This window comes from Oncorhynchus kisutch, linkage group LG12 (genome assembly GCF_002021735.2).
Source record: "Oncorhynchus kisutch isolate 150728-3 linkage group LG12, Okis_V2, whole genome shotgun sequence".
NCBI lineage: Eukaryota > Metazoa > Chordata > Actinopteri > Salmoniformes > Salmonidae > Oncorhynchus > Oncorhynchus kisutch.
Genome location: NC_034185.2, coordinates 47,251,701 through 47,273,622, shown reverse-complemented (window position 1 = coordinate 47,273,622; position 21,922 = coordinate 47,251,701). Strand labels below are relative to the sequence as shown.

At 41.4% G+C, this 21,922-nt stretch overlaps 1 protein-coding gene and 3 non-coding genes across 5 annotated transcripts in view; 2 read left to right on the top strand and 2 right to left on the bottom strand.

The window, feature by feature from the left end:
- The first annotated feature begins 485 nt into the window (after positions 1-485).
- Positions 486-21,922, top strand: part of LOC109901074 (programmed cell death protein 4-like) — a 38,063-nt gene continuing 16,626 nt past the window's right edge. The window contains exons 1-2 of one of the 2 annotated variants that reach the window (XM_031837638.1): positions 486-730; positions 10,812-10,911. In XM_031837638.1, coding sequence (XP_031693498.1) covers positions 662-730; positions 10,812-10,911 — 169 coding nt within the window. In that variant the 5' untranslated portion in view covers positions 486-661. Of the gene's footprint in view, positions 731-10,432; positions 10,691-10,811; positions 10,912-21,922 lie in introns of those variants that run through there. The other variant, XM_020497093.2, reaches the window with a different exon arrangement.
- Positions 2,139-2,211, bottom strand: trnak-uuu (transfer RNA lysine (anticodon UUU)). Its single transcript has one exon. It is a non-coding gene; the product is annotated as a tRNA-Lys (tRNA).
- trnar-ucu (transfer RNA arginine (anticodon UCU)) lies at positions 2,743-2,834 on the top strand. The gene is given in 2 exon segments: positions 2,743-2,779; positions 2,799-2,834. It is a non-coding gene; the product is annotated as a tRNA-Arg (tRNA).
- trnag-gcc (transfer RNA glycine (anticodon GCC)) lies at positions 8,846-8,927 on the bottom strand. The gene has a single exon. It is a non-coding gene; the product is annotated as a tRNA-Gly (tRNA).

Sequence of the window (21,922 nt, the reverse complement as noted above, 5' to 3'; positions counted from 1 at the left end):
TCAATGTCTCCACATAGCGGCATGTTTGGGAAATGCCCAGATGAGCCCCACATCGAGAAACGTTCACCAGAGGGCCCTGAAAGTGATATTCCAATCAAATGTGAAAGTACACTGCTATTCTTTATTTCTTATTGACTATTACATAATTACAGCTTGGAGGCCTTTCAAACTGGTAAATATAAGAAACGATCTAGAAGAAAAATAAACGCACACCTATTTAGGCGAGGTGCTGGCTAGCGGAGTAGAAAACTTGAAAATAAAAGAGAACCGCACACTCTAGGAGCTCAGATGCAAAAATGTAATTACCAACGTTTCGACAGCCAAGCTGTTTTCATCAGGGTATAATCAAACACTGCGGGATGACTCGTTTATATAGTGTCAAAAGACAGGTGTCTGTAATCATGGCCAAGAGTGGCTTAATATCATTGGTTAATTATCAAATATTAAAATGGCATACAAACAACAAATGGATAGCATACGATCATACATTCCTTTTAGACGACACAAGCTTACAAACAATGGCAAAGTCACAATCACAAGAATGGCTTCAGATCAACGTCTACGTTGAGACCGAAGGGAACAAGGGTCTTTAAGTTAAAGATCCAGCCTCTCGTTTTAACAATAAATTATCAAGGTCACCCCCTCTCCTAGGGAGGGTGACATGTTCGATGCCAATATAACGCAGAGACGAAATCGAGTGGCCTGCCTCCAAGAAGGTGGCCGCAACTGGGTAAGTAACGTTTTTACACCTAATGGTGCTACGCTGCTCTGAGATACGTACTTTTAATTCGCGCTTTGTTTTATCCACATTTTTACCACGAGGACAAGTTATAGATAACTGCCTTAGTGGAACACGCAATAACACCTTTGATTGGGATCGATTTCCCTGTTTGAGGGATCTACATTTTTATAAGTGCCATTGCATTGAGCACAGCCATTACATCCAGTAGGGGCGCAAATAGACGTTCAGGAATATCTTGGGTTGGTAAATCAGTGTACCAATTGGTCTCTGAGATTTCTTCCCCGAGAGAATACGACCAAGGGAAGGTTCGAAAACTCATTACCGAGACTATATTCGGATTTTAGAATGTGACAATTCCCTTAATTGTTCAGAACGCTTTGAATAGCGGGTAGTTAGAACACAAGAATGCGTCTTTTTGCGAGACTGACATTGAAAAAGGTCGTTTTGTTTTGAATTTTCTCAATGGCAATCTGATCAATCTGATCATTTTTGTAGCCCCTCTCCTTGAACTTTCTTTGCGTCTCAGCCATATTTCTGTCAATCTGTTTTTTGCTAATTATTTTGATTCGACAGAATTGGCTGTAGGGCAAACTATTTTTCAAGGGAAGTGGGTGACAACTATCAGCCCTCAACAAACTGTTACGATCAGTAGGCTTCCTGTAAAGATCAGTGTATAGAACATTATCTTCACACAAGATCAGAAGATCAAGAAAGCTGATTTGACGTGTATCAGATTGCATAGTAAATCTCAAATTATCAGAACAGGTGTTAAGAAAAGCATGGAAAGCCTGGAGCAGTTTTGCATCACCTCTCCATAGAACAAAAATATCATCAATATACCGTTTCCAAATAATTATATTAGGCAAGAAAACATTTAAGAGAATTGAAAATAGACAGCCTCTCGTTTTAACAATGGAGAAACAGTCTGGATCTTTAACTTAAAGACCCTTGTTCCCTTCTTGTGATTTTGCCATTGTAATTGTTTGTAAGCTTGTGTAGTCTAAAAGGAATGTATGATCGTATGCGATCCATTTGTTTTGTATGCTGTTCTTTGTAGTCCATTTTAATATTTGAGAATTAACCAATGATATTAGGTGTCTTTTGACACTACATAAACGAGTAATCCCGCAGTGTTTGTGATTATACCCTGATGAAGACAGCTTGGCTGTCGAAACGTTGGTAATTACATTTTTGCATCTGAGCTCCTAGAGTGTGCGGTTCTCTTTTTTTTAAAGAAACGAACCTTGTGAATTTAACAAATTAGTAAACACAGAATACAACTTGGGCGGGGTCTTCAAGGTGCCTGTGAGTGCAACATTTTCGTTCAGCCGCCTAGCTAGCTAATGAAATGTAAGATTGTCCAGCAATATTTAGCAGGTAAAAATATTAAAATCATCGCCCGAACAGGGACTTGAACCCTGGACCCTCAGATTAAAAGTCTGATGCTCTACCGACTGAGCTATCCGGGCTCTGGCTTCAGCTAGCCACGTATGTTATTTTAACAAATTTCTAAAACTCTAACCTCGTCTCAGGGCCAGCTGTTCATATAGTTAATGTCAGCTAGCGCCATATATTCGCTTATTTCACTAAACAACATGTGATTCTTTCCCTATTGACAATGCGAAATAGCTGTCCCTTTCTGTTCCATTCACTGCAAAACTCGTCCGTGGCAAGCTAAACTTAAACTGTTTCAGATCTCGGCCAGAAGCCACCAGCAAATTACATTATTGTTACTCAATGCATACCACAGCAAAATTATCTGGGCTAATGTAGATTATACTTTATTCACTTAACAATGCACTCCTCTTTTTTTGTGGAGTTGTTTATTCAATGTACACAAAAAGCATTCGCCATCTACACTTGTCTGTCTTCACAAAAAAATTAAAAAAATAATAAACTTGTCTTCCTTCACATTTGACGCGACCATTGTGACGTTATTGTGTAAGGTATTTCGGGACACCGCAACGTTATATTAGCTAGCGCGTAACCTATCAACAGGTGGCTCCGTGGCGCAATGGATAGCGCATTGGACTTCTAGTCAAGCACTTGAGGAGTGATTCAAAGGTTGTGGGTTCGAGTCCCACCGGAGTCGCATCTTTTGCGGATTTCAGTAATTGCATGCAATATAACCCACGCGATTTTTTTCCTGAAGTGCAACCAGTACGGTCTTTATACTCCTCAAGGCATAATCAAACAACTTTAATCTCTATGCATTTCTCACGTCAAGTTTTTTACTTGATAAAACCATTTTTTTTATAGCATATATCTAAATAATAGTTCATGTAGACCATTATAATCTAGGTAATTACTTTGAAGGGTATATATCTGTTTGTCACGTCAATGTCCAAGGTAGGCCTATTTCAATTAATGGGGATTAATGACGAACACCACTGAGTGAGGGGCATTTTTCCTTTGCTTCCTCTGCTTCAAACCTCTGTGAAAGGAGCGCACCACCCGGGTAAGGTGGACCCATCGTTTTAAAGAAGGGGATGAGCTAATATAGCCAGAAGGCTAAAACATTATGAACAGTGTAAGCTAACAGAACATTATAAAAAGTATAAATAGGCAAGCATAAATTAGAACGTTAGCATTCCTGTTAGCATGCTAATATAAACTAGGCTATGGGAGCCGCCATCTTGGAATGGTCACATGATAATAATAACAACTGGAAGCGGCAGCCGTATTGGATGCGGTACATGGCGGCTGCGGCCATTTTAGGCCTCAATGGCAAGGGTGTTACCACATGTCTAATTAGTAACACCAAGTATGTTAACAACCAAAGTAGACCTACTTATTATAACTAAACCAAAAGGGTACAAAACATGCGATGTAACATGGCATATTACATACAGGTGAAATACTAACCAAGTTATACTGGCTGACAGTTAGGTATAGTTGGCTAGTGACAATGTAATAAAGGGATTGTTACATATAGGGAACAGGAATATACAATATGTAGGCGAATATAACTTGAAGGAATAAAGGCACTCTGGCTCCACAAAGTCTACTTACATGGACAGTGAAACACAAACACTAAGGAGTCCAGAGTTTGTAGGACAAAAGGTGTCCACATGTGGAAGTCCTGAGGTGAAGGGCACAGCACAGATATACAGCGTCTACTGGTGGAGACTGGTCAAAGTAGCCTAATCGATACAAACCAGATAATTGCCTGCAGCTGATTTGCTAAATATGTCTGGCATCAGAATAATAGTTGCCCAGCAACATGGCAACCAATCAGGGGTGAGCTGGCCAAGGTCAGGGAGATGAGAGTTCAGTAGCCAGACATATTGGCACGCACTGTGCAGAATATCAGATCTCAACAATGGAGAGGTATTTAATGTCCCCATTAGGCCTACCACACCATATATATATATATATATATATATATCTTATCATAAGCGCAACGTGATTCCAAGAGACAGGTTGGAAGGTCTATATAGGACAAATCATAGATTTTTCTAAATAAGTGGTGTTTGAATTTGTTGATTTAATGTGGGACATGATTGATTGGTTGCGGTTAGCGGGAGGAAGGGCCTCAATGCCTGAGTGTGTGTGTGTAATGCCCAATGATATTTTTATCCCCTTTTTCATCACTTGTTTTATATAGATGTCCCTGAGGGGTTCCTGGCTTTCTCCAATGATCTTCCCACAGATTTGTATTACCTTATTCAATCTGACTAGTGTTCCATAGAGCACAAAACCACCCCACAATATTAAAAGATGGGTGTGCTCCAGCAGCACTAGATTCCATCCTGAGTATCTCTCCACCACTTCTTACAATGGTGTGAGTAAGGTTAAATCAAAGCTGAATCAGCGCCTTGGAAGATCACATAATGATTCATTAGTATTCTACATAACAGAAACAAATATAATAACACTGTATAAAAAGTTACTGTTCCACAAATACACCACCTAATTTCTAATGAGATTTTAGGATGGTTAGCTGAATAGTCACAATTGTTTTCTCATGTGGCCAAAACTCAACCGCACGCGCCACTAGGCAGAATGTGATTGGAATGAAACAAAATATAGGAAGGCTTTATATTGTTCTTAAGAGAATATGTATAGGAATAGGCAGACGTTACAATTGGAGGATGCATATTATACACTGAACAAAAATGTAAACACAACATGTAAAATATCCCAGAAATGTTCCATACACACAAAAAGCTTATTTCGCTCAAATTTTGAGCACAAATTTGTTTACATCCCTGTTAGTGTGCATTTATGCTTTGCCAAGATAACCCATCCACCTGACAGGTGTGGCATATCAAGAAGCTAATTAAACAGCATGACCATTACACAGGTGCACCTTGTGCTGGGGACAATAAATGGGCACTCTAAAATGTGTAGTTTTGTCACACAACACCACAGTGCAATTGGCATGCTGACTGCAGGAATGTCCACCAGAGCTGTTGCCCAGAGAATGTAATGTTAATTTCTCTACCATAAGTCTCCTCCAACATCGTTTTAGAGAATTTGGCAGACCACATGTAACCACGCCAGCCCAGGACCTCCACATCTGGCTTCTTCACCTCCGGGAATGTCTGAGACCAGCCACCAAAGTATTTCTGCACAAAATGTCAGAAACCATCTCCGGGAAGCTCATGAGCGTGCTCGTCGTCCTCACCAGGGTCTTGACCTGACTGGAGTTCGGCGTCGTAACCGACTTCAGTGGGCAAATGCTCAACTTCGAATGCTACTGGCGAACTGGAGAAGTGTGCTCTTCGGGGATGAATCCAGGTTTCAACTATCCCGGGCAGATGGCAGACATTGTGTATGGCGTCGTGTGGGCGAGCAGTTTGCTGATGTGAACAGAGTGTCCCATGGTGGCGGTGGGGTTATGGTATGGGCAGGCATAAGCTACGGACAATGAACACAATTGCATTTTATTGATGGTAATTTGAATGCATGATGGGATGGGATCCTGAGGCCCATTGCCATGCCATTCATCCTCTACCATCACTTCCTATGTCAGCATGATAATGCATGACCCCATGTCATAAGGATCTTTACACAATACCTGGAAGCTGAAACCGCCCCAGTTCTTCCATGGACTGCATACTCACCAGACATGTCACCACCCATTGAGCATGTCACCACCCATCTAGGCGAAGGAGATGTGTTGCGCTGCATGAGGCAAATGGTGGTCACACCAAATATGGAATGGTTTACTGATCCACGCCCCTTTGTTTTTATGGTAGCTGTGACCAACATATGCATATCTGTATTTCCAGTCATTTAAAATCCATAGATTAGGGTTTAATGAATTAATTTCAATTGACTGATTTCCTTATATGAACTGTAACTCAGTAAAATCCTTGAAATTGTTGCATGTTGCGTTTTATATTTTTGTTCAGTGTATAATGAGATTCAATAGGCTACATCTGTCGGTGCTGCTTCCTCAGAAAATGTCATGTAGGTGAGACTGTCCTGTGAATGTCCAGCAAAATCATCCTGTTGTCCTACATTTTAATATTTGAAATGTGGTCACCCTAGGCCCTTTACACAGAAAAAGAGAACAATTACAATTGGACAATAGGGCTGAGGGCTGAGCCCAACAGGGCTGAGCTTGCTTTATGCAGCATCGCATCATGAACACAGACATCTGTGATTCAGAAGTTATTCATACAGTATGTCATCACTTTTATGTTGATTTGATTCATTCCAGTCAATAATTTGTTGGGTAACTATATCAAATCAAATCAAATTTATTTATATAGCCCTTCGTACATCAGCTGATATCTCAAAGTGCTGTACAGAAACCCAGCCTAAAACCCCAAACAGCAAGCAATGCAGGTGTAGAAGCACGGTGGCTAGGAAAATCTCCCTAGAAAGGCCAAAACCTAGGAAGAAACCTAGAGAGGAACCAGGCTATGTGGGGTGGCCAGTCCTCTTCTGGCTGTGCCGGGTGGAGATTATAACAGAACATGGCCAAGATGTTCAAATGTTCATAAATGACCAGCATGGTCGTATAATAATAATAATACGGCAGAACAGTTGAAACTGGAGCAGCAGCACGGCCAGGTGGACTGGGGACAGCAAGGAGTCATCATGTCAGGTAATCCTGGGGCATGGTCCTAGGGCTCAGGTCCTCCGAGGGAGAGAATTAGAGAACGCACACTTAGATTCACATAGGACACCGAATAGGACAGGAGAAGTACTCCAGATATATCAAACTGACCCTAGCCCCCCGACACATAAACTACTGCAGCATAAATACTGGAGGCTGAGACAGGAGGGGTCAGGAGACACTGTGGACCCATCCGAGGACACCCCCGGACAGGGCCAAACAGGAAGGATATAACCCCACCCACTTTGCCAAAGCACAGCCCCCACACCACTAGAGGGATATCTTCAACCACCAACTTACCATCCTGAGACCGGGCCGAGTATAGCCCACAAAGATCTCCGCCATGGCACAACCCAAGGGGGGGGGGGCGCCAACCCAGACAGGATGACCACATCAGTGAATCAACCCACTCAGGTGACGCACCCCTTCCAGGGACTGCATGAGAGGGCCCCAGTAAGCCAGTGACTCAGCCCCTGTAATAGGGTTAGAGGCAGAGAATCCCAGTGGAAAGAGGGGAACCGGCCAGGCAGAGACAGCAAGGGCGGTTCGTTTCTCCAGAGCCTTTCCGTTCACCTTTCCACTCCTGGGCCAGACTACACTCAATCATATGACCCACTGAAGAGATGAGTCTTCAGTAAAGACTTAAAGGTTGAGACCGAGTTTGCGTCTCTGACATGGGTAGGCAGACCGTTCCATAAAAATGGAGCTCTATAGGAGAAAGCCCTGCCTCCAGCTGTTTGCTTAGAAATTCTAGGGACAATTAGGAGGCCTGCGTCTTGTGACGCAGTACGTGTAGGTATGTACGGCAGGACCAAATCAGAGAGATGGGTAGGAGCAAGCCCATGTAATGCTTTGTAGGTTAGCAGTAAAACCTTGAAATCAGCCCTTGCTTTGACAGGAAGCCAGTGTAGAGAGGCTAGCACTGGAGTAATATGATCAAATTTTTTGGTTCGAGTCAGGATTCTAGCAGCCGTATTTAGCACCAACTGAAGTTTATTTAGTGCTTTATCCGGGTAGCCGGAAAGTAGAGCATTGCAGTAGTCTAACCTAGAAGTGACAAAAGCAGGGATAAATTTTTCTGCATCATTTTTGGACAGAAAGTTTCTGATTTTTGCAATGTTACGTAGATGGAAAAAAGCTGTCCTTGAAATGGTCTTGATATGTTCTTCAAAAGAGAGATCAGGGTCCAGAGTAATGCCGAGGTCCTTTAGGCTGAAAACTATAGGCTCCCTTATTCAACCTAATATCTCTCTTACCCTCTGTTTCATTCTCTGATACTATCTTGGTTTTCTCTTTCTGTCTCTCTTGCACTCTCATATCATCAAATTCTAGCGTAATCCTATCCAATCTTGTCAATCATGTATTCATTTGAAATTCAATGCTTTATTGAACTCATTCCCTCATTGTTTTCAGTGTTTGTTTAAAAAAAAAAGTTTTATATGTTTTTGTATGAAAAAAATATATAGGATGAGCCATGACAATAATACAGTATTAAAGTGACAAGTGTTCAATGACTATGTACATAGGGCAGCAGTCTAACGCGCAGGGTAGAGTGCAGTGTCTAAGGTTCAGGGCAGGGTACCGGGCGGAGGCTAGCTAGTGATTAATGTTTAACAGTCAGATGGCCTGTAGATACAGTAGAAGCTGTTTCTCAGTCTCTTGAAATCACTGTTCTAGATCCTAGCAGGGTGAACAGGCTGTGCTTCAGGTGGTTGAAGTCCTTGATGATCTTCTTGGCCTTCCTGTGAAACCAGGTCCTGGAGACTTCCTGGCGGGCGGGCAGTGTGCACCTGGTGATGCGTTGGAACGCACCCCCCTTTGGGGAGCACTGCGGTTGCTGGCATTGCAGGCGGTTATACAGCCTGACAGAATGCGCTCAGTGGTGCATCTGTAGACTTTTGTGAGGGACTTAGTGGCCAAGCAGAATTTTTTTCAGCCTCCTGAGGGAGAGTAGGTAGTAGAGAGATACCATTATTTGCCATTTACACTTAGTAATTTAGCTACAACACCTACATTAAAATGTCTTCCACCGACAAGGATGGGATTCAAACCCACGCATGCAGAGCACAATAGATTGGCAATCCATCGCCTTAACCACTCGGCCACCTCATCATGTATTTGTTAGGTTGTTTTTTTTGTTGTTTTTTTGCTCCAAGGGGTAAAAGATAACTTAAAATTAGGTACATGTTCAGGGTTTAATCAAAACTTTTAGAAATAATTTAGCGACACTTTTGCTTCAATATACATTTATTTTTTTACAGTTTATAATTTTAAACATTTTAACTCTGCCCTTTTCTTGACAGCATGGGTAAAGTGTAGGGGGGGGGGGGGGGGGGTCTCCTTATCCTTTTATATCCCACATTAACTGGATATAATATTTGAGTCAACACTCTCTCTCTCAGCTCTAAGGCCCACTCTTATTGTTATCAGTAAGCAGGGGAAGGGATTTGGGGATAAGTAAATTCTTGAAAGAGGAAGAAAAATACCCACATCAACTCTTGCTGAGTTACTCCTTCACCCCCTTTGTGACATCCCAATTGGCCACCTCTCGTTTACTCCTCTCTTTCCCAATGAGGCATTAGCTTCACCCATCTTTGTCTCTAAAGCACCAATGGCTACACGTTTTATACTTCTGTGGCTCTCCAAGTAAACAGAGTCGATAAAGTTGTGTAAGGGCCATGCAGCCAGAGCTCACTGAATGTTTGTACCCTGGGTCCTTTCCTGTAATTGGCCCCTAGGTGCAAAACAGGGAGCAAGCTTTTACTCAGATCAGGCTGCAGAGCAGTGGGACTGTGGTCCATGACCAGTGCTAAATTGACTCCAATTCGCTTAAATCAAGCAATTGTTTATATGGATTTGATAAACATTTAGCTAGATTTTTTTGTGTTTATATAAAATATATTGGAAATAAACCAGTAACAAGGATATTCATGGGGAGCTGGTGTCGTCAGTAGGTCAGAGACACGAGTCTGACTCTGACCCCAATCCAACTGAAGGAAGAGGAAGCCATACCTCACTCACATTTGCCACTGGAGCTATTTGTTAGAAATGAGAATGCAGCTTTGCATTTAATGTGCCTTGCTCCGTTGTACTACAGGAAATTGTGTGTGTACATCAGAGCATATGATTGTGTTATTACATTTGTATGCAAATTAAAGCTGCCTTGTTCATTCATACATAGGATTCATTCCTTTTTTACAAATGCAAGCAGATAATTATTTTGTGGTGTAATGTTGCTAGAACACCATAAGGTAAAAAACATACTACTCATAGCATGTTTCAACAGCATTGAAACATGCTATGAGGAGTATGGTCAAGCTTCATGAAATGTATTGATTGTTGCTTGTGATTGTAAATCTATGACCTCCATTGTCCTGTCTATATTGTATGATTGGTCCTTGCAATCTCGGTTCCATGGGACGACCCCATTGAAGTTGAAATAAAAAATGGTTACGGTTAGGTACCGTTGTGATTAGGGTAACGGTAGGGGATAAGTTTAGGGTTTAGGGTAGGGACGTCCCAAGGATCTCGGATAACACTAACCCCAAATGATAGGCCAGAACAGATAAGGACTTGCCCATGTATTAACCACTCCCCGCTCGCGCTTTCTTCACGTGATATTAAGACAGACGTTCCAAAGTTAAAAACAGACTTTGTTTATTTTTCAGGTCGCTGCTGAAAGGTGCACGGACTAGTTCTCTTTGCGCATCAGTTTTCTCATGCTCTTGTCAGATTTATTGTGAAAAGAGTAGTAGTTATATATTACTTTCATAAAAAGAAAGTGTCGAATTTATTTGATATTAATTTTGCTACTGCATTTCATATTTTGGGGGTATTATAGCTGACGTTATATAGCGCGAGCAAGCAAACTGAGGGTGAGGATGAACGTTCTCACAATTTTCGCCATGCATGTGCATAACATCAATGTATACTTTAGATGCACATTTTGTTTGTTCACGCTGTTTTGCACGTTTCTGCTATTTGTTTTCGTGACAGATCAAACGGTGGGGATTGCTATTAAACGGTAAACAACAATTTCAAGACAGCGCCATGGCGACTGAAGGGGAGACATGGACCACCGTTCAAAAGCATGATGGTGAGTTAGTTGAATAGCATATGCACGAATGCATGCTTATTTCAAGGCAGTAAGTCGTTTGGCTTGAACGAGGAAAACATGTTTGCCCACTTCGCTATTGTCTCAAAGGGTTGGGTTGCAGTTCCAGCCACACTCCACCATGTGCTCTCCGTGCTCGAGCACTTGTACTAGCGCGAGACAGTTAGCAATGAAGCTAGATAGCAAGTTAGTTCGACGGCCAACTCACAAATTGCTGAACGACAAATTTGAGTATGTATAGTTTTTTTTTATGGACCCATTGTCTTGCTGGGCATATATGAACACACACTAATATTTAACCCATTCGAAACTTGTGTGTTTGCAGTGTCCTAACTGGCTAGCCAGATACGTTAGCCTTTCGCCAATCAACATGCTGTAGTACACCGTTGTTGCGCAATCACTAGCAGTTATATACTGTCCTGTCAAATGTTTAAATTACGGACATTTGCCGACACATTTATTTGTATTAAGGGTTGTTTTGTGATTAACGTTACTGCTTTGAAAAACACATTTCCTGTACCTCTTGTCTGGAATGTCCATAAACATTGATGCAACAGTGCTTTCATTTTTGGCCAATGATTAAAAACCATATAGCAATCTCGGTAATTTGATTAAATGCTAAATACCCTGACAAACCCCTTTGTTTGCATACGCATGCGGTCAAACGACGAACTCCATGTTCATGTTGTCAAACAACACCACGCCCCCTTACTAGAAGCGCAATCCGTTGCGTGCAATATCATTTTTATTGGGCTACTTGAAAAATACTTCAACAAACATCCGAATAACTTTTATGCATATTAGTTAAATACAACGTGTATGACATTGAACATCATTCATTATGTTGAATGGGACGGATTTGTAAATGAGCTCGACTCATCCTTTCTATCAGAACTACACAATGAAACCAAGATAATATTATTGAAATACACATGGTATAGAGAGGAATAGTCCGATAAATACTATATTAACTACAACCTAAAACTTCTTACCTTGGAATATTGAATTCGCATGTTAAAAGGAACCACCAACTTTCATATGTTCTCATGTTCTGAGCAAGGAACTTAAACGTTAGCTTTTTTTACATGGCACATATTGCACTTTGACTTCTCCAATACTTTGTTTTTGCATTATTTAAACCAAATTGAACATGTTTCATTATTTATGAGGCTAAAAAGATTTTTATTGATGTATTATATTAAGTTAAAATAAGTGTTCATTCAGATTGTTGTAATTGTCAGTATTACAAATAAATAAATAAAAATTGTCCGATTTAATCGGTATCTGCTTTTTTTGGTCCGCCAATAATCTGTATCGGCGTTGAAAAATCCTATTCGGTTGATCTCTACTTTATACCTGGTCAAACAACTCTGGATGGCAGTATGTACCCTTTCAGTTTGTTTGCCAACTCGTAATAGTAGAAGAAAATTGACTACTTCAAAATGGAGATGGCCTCAATCACGCCGTCTGTGTGCTCACAGACACCATAATGGGACATATACAAAGATGATATTTCTGTTTGCCACATACAACTGGGAAAAAATCTATTTGAACGGCCCTCCAACTGGTAGATACAAGTGGGGAAACTAGTCGATCATCCTTCAGCTCCAAGTGGGAGGGTTAATTTACCATTTCAAGTCATAAATACCAGTTGGAAGCATTTGCACACTTTGAACTCATTGAGAAACACCCAATTTGGCTAATGGCCAACAAGCTGTGTCAACCATAAACTAAAAGTACAGCTATCAGGCTTGTAAACAAATTATAGTGTTCAAAAACCGTATGAATAGATTGCATTAAAAATATTTTGTAGTTGCATTTATCAAGGTAATTTCCTTAGTAGGTGACATGCGGGAGAAGTCTGACTTCAGCGACGATAAGTAAGTTTCCCACAAGGAATTACCAGTTGGAGGGCCGTTCAAATGTTTTTTCCCCCCAGTCTTATGTGATAAAGAATGATGAATATCATCTTTACATGTCCCATTATGGCGTCTGAGCGCACGGGCAGCGCCAGTGAGGCAATCTCCATTTTGAAGTAGTACTTTTCCTTCTCTACTACTTCTATGTGTTGGCAAAAAAAACTGCAAGGGTGTGTACTGTCAGTATGTTGCCTTAATACCTCTTCAAACAACGTTAGTGATTTAATGCCACCTATATTTATGGAACGTTTTCTCAAGTGTGTAATTCATTGGCTGATGACCTGGATGGAATCTTGTGATCCTTCCATCACCGATGGGAAGGCCCACCCAGTTCACCATTTAAGATGGTGGAAGGCAATGTACATTCCGATTGGGGTTTTATCTATCTGGAGTCCTATCTAACTCTGGTGGGAAATTCTCACTTCCCACTTGGTTACTAATGCAGCAATCAAGCCTTACAAGATTAGTGACGTGGGCATGTATAGCTCGCTATATGGACCAATAGAAATACTTGATGTAAGGCAGGTGCTTAACCTATTGATACTCCCCATCCTGGATCCGGGAGCGTAATCATCGACGGACACTAATTAGAAAAATATTCAAAATTAGCTCCATAATATCAACAGAAACATGGCAAACGCTGTTTATAATCAATCCAAGGTGTTTTTCAAATATCTATTCGATAATATATCCACCGGGACAATTGGTTTTTCAGTAGGACCGATTGGAAAAATGGCTACCTCTGTATATTACGCGAGAATCACTCTGAGAGCCATCAGCTGACCACATACACAATGTAGCCGCTTACGGGTATTCTTCAACATAAATGCGTAAAACTACGTCACAATGCTGTAGACACCTTGGGGAATACGTAGAAAAAGTTATCTGGTTGATAGCCCATTCACTGCTCAATAGGGCGCATTGGAACGCAGCGCTTTCAAAACATGAGGCACTTCCGGATTGGATTTTTCTCAGGCTTTCGCCTGCAATATCAGTTCTGTTATACTCACAGACAATATTTTTACAGTTTTGGAAACTTTATTAGAGTGTTCTCTATCCTAAGCTGTCAATTATATGCATATTCTAGCATCTTGTCCTGACAAAGTATCCCGTTTACTTTGGGCACGTTATTTTTCCAAAAATGAAAATACTGCCCCCTAGTCACAACAGGTTTTAATGTGAAATGGGTGCCCTTTTTTATTTTATAGTTTATAGATTATGGTTTGGAGATCGTGTTGCAATTGTGTCGTTTGTTCAAGTATTACTAAAACCAACCTACAATTCCTACTTGGAATTTCTGATAAGGATTCAAATAATGATGATAATTCAGTGAAAATATTTTATTTGTGAACATTAAATCCAACAAGTGTTAAGCATAATTAAAGCCAGGGTTTCATTCTAGTGTCGCGTGTGAAAATACTCAAGTTATTGCCATTTGTAAAGTACATGCATTGGAATTTCTCCAACCAAAAAAAAGTGTTGCTTAGCAATTAGTGTTGAAAGTCATTTTGGTTTCCTTTTTTTTTTTACATTCATAATGACATTTAAAAATGGAAATGACTATGAAATAATCAAATTTTGTATATTACTTGCTTTTTATTTAACTAGTGTTATTTTTAATTCCTCCGTCATCTCATCTCTGTGCAGGCAGTAGCAATCAAACAGCCAGACAACATTCTCTGTGCACCCCATACTGTACTGTCTTTAGTCCTCCTATATAGCTAGGCATGCTGCAGAGCTGTCTGACAATCATTTTACTAGTTCTTCAAAGTAGATCGGGCATACTTATGAACTGTCTTTATCCCTCTCTTGGTTGTGTTCTTCTCTCATGCGGTCTGTGTGTGTCTAACATAGCAGGCATAAACGTGTATTCATCTCGGTCCGAGCCTGGAAAAATGGGTGCAATGGATTATGGTCATTGCAGTTAATTACCACATTGTTGTACTGAACTAGGCTGATTTCTTTTTTTAATGAAAAACTACAACTCCCTTCAGCCCAGCGTCCCATATAGGCCTTGGGATGATTTCTCTCCTGCAGGAATCGGTGTGCTGGGCTCATGAAAAAAAAAAAAACTAAATGGAATTCAAGTAATTGAACCGAATTAGTTGTTAAATAACTGATTTTTTGTTGTTTGGGTTAATCACTCAGATCTACTGAAAATATTTTAAGAAACCCCCCCCACCCACCCTCCCTCTCCCACATATGTAAGACAAGAAAGTGCACTTTAATGGTACCCTCTATAGTGTTGCTCTTCCATTTGAGCTCTGTTGGCCCAAGTCTACTCGAGGAAGGCCTGTCGCGCTTGGTTAAACAGCTCAGCTGCTGTGGCGGTAACACTCCCTGTCAAAGACGCCTTTGTGTGGGTTGGAGTAAAAACCCTTCCGCAAACAGGCCTATGTGGGTCTATTGAGTTCAACACAACTGTCAGTGAAATTATTTCACCCTTGAAATGCTGCAACGTCCACACCACCGCTTACATATAGCCTAGCAGCAACTGGAACAAATTGCATTTGAATTATTAGTAGTATACTTGTTTGTTGACATTCTGATAATATACTTACTTTGTCATGTCTTTATTTTATGATTATCTGACGCAGGTGTGGAACGTAACCCAGCTTTTGAATGGAGCAACAACCTGCCTATTGAGTATTAATGTGATAGGCTGCTGAAAGTGTTATTTTAGCAGCATTGTAGGGTACTAAAACAACTTTAAAAAAAGCCTAATTCAGTAATAGATCTAATTGGAAATCGTCCAATATCTTCCTATTTAAGCCCAGTCAACTCGTGTCTGGACAATCCTCTGTTTGTCCACCCCTTATTGACAGTTGGACCCCCCCCCCCCTCAGGACAGAACCATCAACCAACCACACCCCTCCCTCTCCCTCCTTAACCCAATTTGTAAAAACACAACAGATAAGTCTGTCTCGGATCAGGGACCAGAGTGCTAGTTCGTGTTCAGCAGGGCACATCGAATAAATACATTTAGCAACAGAAATTAATTTGTGCTGTGGGTCCAGGTAGTAGCATCTCCCCCTTTCACCCGGTTTGAAAGCAAATTCTCCACATTGAACACGGCCTTGTCGGACGGCAGTTTTGGACTGCATTTCATCATGTGAAGGCCCCCTCCCTTGCCTTGTCTTTAGGGTTGCAAGATTTTGGTAACTTAACCAAAATCCTCAGGTTTTCTAGAAATCCTGGTTGGAGGATTCCTGGATTTCTTGCCTATTCCTTCCTGATTCTGTTAATCTTCCAACCAGTTTACGGAATTTTTCAAACCTACTTTAAGCCCATTACCACGCGGACTCCAATCTTTTGGGCTGTAAGTGACCTTATTGAACTGCCACTATCACCTCACACACAGCAGCCATTACAACTGTGGATCTGGGTCAATTCTCCCAGCTCCACTGACCCCCAAGGCCCCAGCCTCTCACCACATCCAAGCCAGTGCTAAGTGTAAACAGTGTACACACACTAGAGATGTGACAAATGAACAATTTTGCTTAACCTTTAAACTGCACATTTTTTACATGTTTTTTTTCTGTTAAAATTTGAAGAAAAAAACTCTTAAAATCCAATGTAAATTCACAATGCAGAATAATGGTCCTGTTACGCATGTAGGACCGCTAAGGCCGGGCAATGAAGTTATATCTACCGCAGTCATATACCCTTGAATGCAACTCGGCTACTACAAGTCTACACTGGATTTTTAACGACGACACGAAACCTTCTCTGGAGATAGTTTCGAAGCGCCACTGAACGGGTATTTTACTTGTCTGTAAAGGAATGCTGCTTCTGAAAGGAATGCCGTCCACTAGGCGACCAGAACTGTCAATCAAATAATCTTGAGCTGCCTGCTCGCAGACCACTCTTTCCTAAAAAAAAGTACTTTAAATTTAGTTAAATACTGTGACTTACCAAGACATTTAGTAGAAAGATGAGTCGCTTCATAGCGGAAATGGTTCTGAATCCCTATTCGAGCGGCTCGTTCAGTTGTTGAAGCTTGTAAATATTTGTATGAACATATGTTATGTTTGCTGAAAATAAACAGTTGACAGTGAGTACTTTTTTTGCTGAGTTTATATTTTAATCTTTAACTAGGCAAGTTGGTTAAGAACATTCTTATTTACAATAACTGCCTACTGGGGAACAGTGGGTTAACTGCCTTGTAAAGGGGCAGAATTACTTTTTTTACCATGTCAGCTCGGGGATTTGATCCAGCAACCTTTCAGTTACTGGCCCAACGCTCTAACCACCTAGGCTACGGCAGGTCGGCCACCAGACAGACTGAAACAGGACCGTGTACTAGGTCTATCTATCAGCAATCAAAAGCTGTATTTCCTGGCTTGCAATGTCTTGCACCGTCAGTAAAGCAGGGCCTATCACCAATGAGTAGGCTAGGATATTCTATACGCTACAGACTGAACACACGCTCGCAACATTAGTGTAGAGAGAGGGCAGGCGAGCCAGCTGCAATGTGATTTAACATTTTGTGGGGAGGGGACGATGACAATTTCAGTTAGAGATCCCAATTTCATTCAAAAGTTCACACACACAGGCCAACTGAATACCGTTTACAGTTATAGTGGAAGTTAATCTCACGATTATCCATGTAGCCTACTGGCTACTAACACAGGAATGCAAGGGGTTGTTTTTGACAGCAAAGTTCCCCGCTGACTTGGATCAAGCCCAAAGCTTTTAGGAGGATCTGCTGTCTGCCCTGCTGTTTAGTGTTTTATTTTTATTCTGGTTAATTTACTAAGGTTACTGTAATACTGTTACGAGGAGTGATTGAGAGAAAAAGAGTTTCAGACGGGGGGGGGGGGGGGGGGGGGGGGTAGCCTATGAGCTAGTAATATTATTGTCTGAGTGCTGGTGGGGAAGTCTGCATTAAATAGAGTGCAGAATGGACCTGTCTGATTTGCATCAGTCATCGCCATGCAGGAACTTGCCACTCACATTTTTTAAAATAGTTTTTGAATCCACAAATTGCAATACAGTCGACGGATTCAAACATTTATTTCAAAGGACATATCTGGACACTTATGGCTACAGAAAGCACTTCTACATACAGCTAAGCTGCCTATGATAGACACTTGTTAAAAAAAAAAAAGTAAAACCATACTGAAGTAGAAAAACAGGTTTCTAGCACGTTCAGTTGCCTATAAAGTCAGTGACAACCCACATGGCCTCAGACCACAGATCACTGCATTATAAATGTCAAAAGGCATGTGGCCAGTACTAGCTAATTAGAGAGGTATAAAGTTACCTTTGCTTGTTAGGTAGCACATTTTGTTTTTCGGGTTTGCAATGCTTGACTTGGCAGAACCCTATTTTCCTCTCTGCTCTCTTCCTTTTCTTCCTGTTTCCAATTGGCCAGGCCTGTTTTTGGCTGGTTGACATTAGTCTTTCCCTAATTTAATGCTCTGGCATGTGCCTATTTGAAGGGAGTTGGAGGAGGACGAGAGACTTGGTCAGTTGTTTACAGGCCCAGGGAGTGGTTCTGACCAATGGTAGGCCGGCCCACGCTTGTGTTTAGAATCAGAGAGCGAGGACTCTTCTTGTGTATGTGCATACTGTACAGCAATCTGTTACAGCTTTTACACCCTGTAGGAATTCTCTTCACTTGTTCCATGTACTGACTGCTAGCTCATTTGAATGATTGACGTACCTGTGGGGTCCTGGCTCATACAGCCCTTCTAGGAGAGCAGGCACACAGGCTTTGTCCCAAAGTGCACTACTTTTAAACTGGGCCCACTGGGCTCAGAAGTAGTGCAATATCTAGGGACCAGGGTGCCATTTTGGATTTAGGCACACACAGCACTCATGGCCAGTAAGTAGTTTGGCTGGTGCTAGCTCCACTCCAGTCTCCAGACAGTGCTGGATCTGCTCTGTGGTTGGGCCACCCTCCTTGTCCCTGTAATCTATAGGGCCATACCTCCTCTTAGGGCTCTCCAGTGGGCTTTGTAGGAGGGCTCTGGGGTATTCGTTACATCCTTAGAAATTCCTGCTCCTCTTGAGGGGTCATTTGACTGGCTGGGCACAACACTGCCATATGTAGTCAGACCCATGCAGAGGATTAGCGACAAGGAGGATTGAAAAAGCCCCCACGTCAGCATCCCCCCCATATGCCCTTTGCTTGCCCCCACCACTACTAGGGCTCCACTTCATTTGTTATTGTTCCCACAGGATGCTTACAGTACACTGGGACTTGTCCTTTTCCCTGGCTCCATACACATGAGGGAATTCTATTTTTTGTTAATCCTCTAACAGTCTTAACTAGCTACTGCACCTGTGGGCTGAATGGCTGGTGAGTGCAGGAGAGTGTGTGTCTGTCAGTGTGGCTTGTGTTGTGTGGTCCGTGTCCATAATAAACTGGGATTAGTGGGTTTCCCTGGTGTTGTAAGGGCAGAGGCCTTTGAGTCTTCTGTGTGCACAGGCTACCATGTGCCTGCTAAAAGGGTCGCCACACAACTGTTTAATATTTGGAAGTTGGCCAACTATGCTGGCGTAGTCCTGGCGGTGTGTCTTACTGTGATTGGCATAATGCATGTAATTATCTCGTTCTCCTGGTCTGTTATTGTAGCTCAAAGGTGTTTCGAGACTTAGGTTTAGACTATTAGGTGAGTTTTGGTTTGCATATGTTGTGTACGTGTGGACTAGCCTCTGTAAATCACCTTATTAAGCTATGTAGTGTGAGCAGCTACCAGCTGGTAACGTCCCACGGGGCCTGAGCATGCTCTGCTGTTTGAGCTGACGTGTTGTTGATGTTGGAGCTGGAGAGATTGCAGCTCTATCGTTGACCAAACCATTGGCTAGTCGTTTATCACTAGAATGCAAACCCTTTAAAAGCAGATAGGACTGATGGGTTATGCTTAAAAGACCAATATTGATCAGAACTGACCTCCGTTCACCCAATTCTTGAGTTGACCTGATAATATAAGGCTTTATCGTAAAATAGGGAGGAGGCTCGACACTTGACAGAGGAAGGTAATGGCCTAGTCTAAAGCTGGACTGTTTACCATTAAGTCACCTTTTTATGATTCTGGCTTCATGGGTCTAAGTAGTTTGGTTAGTAAAGCTCTTAAACTCTTGTAGGGCCCCATTCGATCGTGCAGTTGATAACATTGCATAATTTTCTTAAAGCAGCAATCAGCAGTTTAAACAACAAAGAACTCTCTGCCACTGTTGGACTAAAGCTGGGGGATGGGCTGGAGAAATGGAACCACTCAAATGTATAGACCGAGCTATCAATGCAAGGACTAGTTTTTATCATGTTGAGGCTATACAGTGTTTGTTTACAAACATTGGAGAAAAACAAGCGCATGTTTTGGATTCTGATGGGATAGGACAGTTCAACTAAGATCATGAGGCATTTATAGGTTATATTCTTCAAGATTCAATGGTTACTTGTAATTAATTTAAAGTCACAAAATTGACTGACTTCAGATGGACCCTTTTAAAAATTTTTTTTTTTTTTAAAGCCACAAGCACAAAAAAATAGACACGGGCACATTTTTGACATGGCAGAACCGTGTTGTGAAGCACTTTGTGGTTGTTGGTTTAAAAGGTGCAATATGCAGAAATTGGTCCGCTACGGTATACTGGGGTATTTGGAAATAACCACAGGATGGTTTTTCAATACAGTTTAAACTATTTGTTCAAAGTTTTTCTGTAAATTATCATATTTGTAGCTACGTTAAACACATGCAGTCAACTAGGAGATAAGATAACATTCTTCATTTCACCTGTCACATTATTTTACATTATGAAGCTTACTGTTGAGCCAGTCATGTGTTTGTTTGCCAATAACACGATGGGAGAAAGCGGGAGTAGGTGAGTCCAACTGTGTATTGACAGGTGCGCCAGTAACCGGAAGGTCACTGCTTCAAATCGCAGAGCCGACTAGGTGAAACCTCTGTGCCCTTGAGCAAGCCACTTTACCAAAATTGGTTGTGTAAGTCACTCTGGATAAGATAAAATGTCAATTTGGAGTTAGTTCATATTAAGAAATCAGTCAGTTGAAATAAATTAATACGGCCCTAATCTATCAATTTCACATGACTTGGAATAGATGTGCATCTGTTGGTCACAGATACCTTTAAAAAATAAAATGGGCCTCAGGATCTCATCAGTATTTTTGTGCATTCAAATTGATAAAATGCTATTGTGTTCGTTGTCCATAGCTTGTCTGCCAATACCATAACCTCACAGCCATCATGGGGCACTCTGTTCACAATGTTGACATCAGCAAACTGCTCGCCCACTTGAAGCCATACATATGGTCTGTGGTTGTATGGCCATTGGAGGCAGTTTATGGTAGAGTATTGAACATTACATTATCTGGCAACAGCTCTGGTAGACATTCCTGCAGGCAACATCTGTGGCATTGTGTTTGTGATAACTGCACATTTTAGTGGCCTTTTGTCCCAGTACAAGGTGCACCTGTGTAATCATGCCGTTTCAACAGCTTCTTGATGCCACACCTATCAGGTGGATGGATTATCTTGGCAGAGGAGAAATGCTCACTTACAGGGATGTAAACAAATGTGTGCAAAAAATGAGTAGATTTTCATGCATATGCAACATTTCTGTGATCTTTTATTTCATGAAACATGGGACCAACACTTTACATTTGCATTTATGTTGCTTCAGTGGATTAAGTTAAAAGAAATTGCTTCAATACAGTGATCAGGGGAGTGCAACTTTTTTCCTTCACAGAAAAATGCATTGGTGCAACACATTCGGCAGAAAATGGCATCATTTTCATCGGATAACAGAAGTGCAATGCTATTTGGCTGGCAGCCACAATTTTTCATAGCAAGCTCATATAATTAAGGTCTTTTCTAATGTTTATCCTAGAAAGAATGTAGCCAGCTACATTTCCCAATGTTTAGCTTAAATGTATCTTGCATTTTACCTGAGAAAATTAGGCTACACAGTCGGAGCTCTTTTCTCAGTGGAGAAGTGCAACTGAAGCACAAAATTAGTCTTGAGACCGAGCAGAAATGACATTTACCCCCCCCTTCTCCCCAATTTCGTGATATCCAAATTGATAGTTGAGCTTGTCTCTTCGC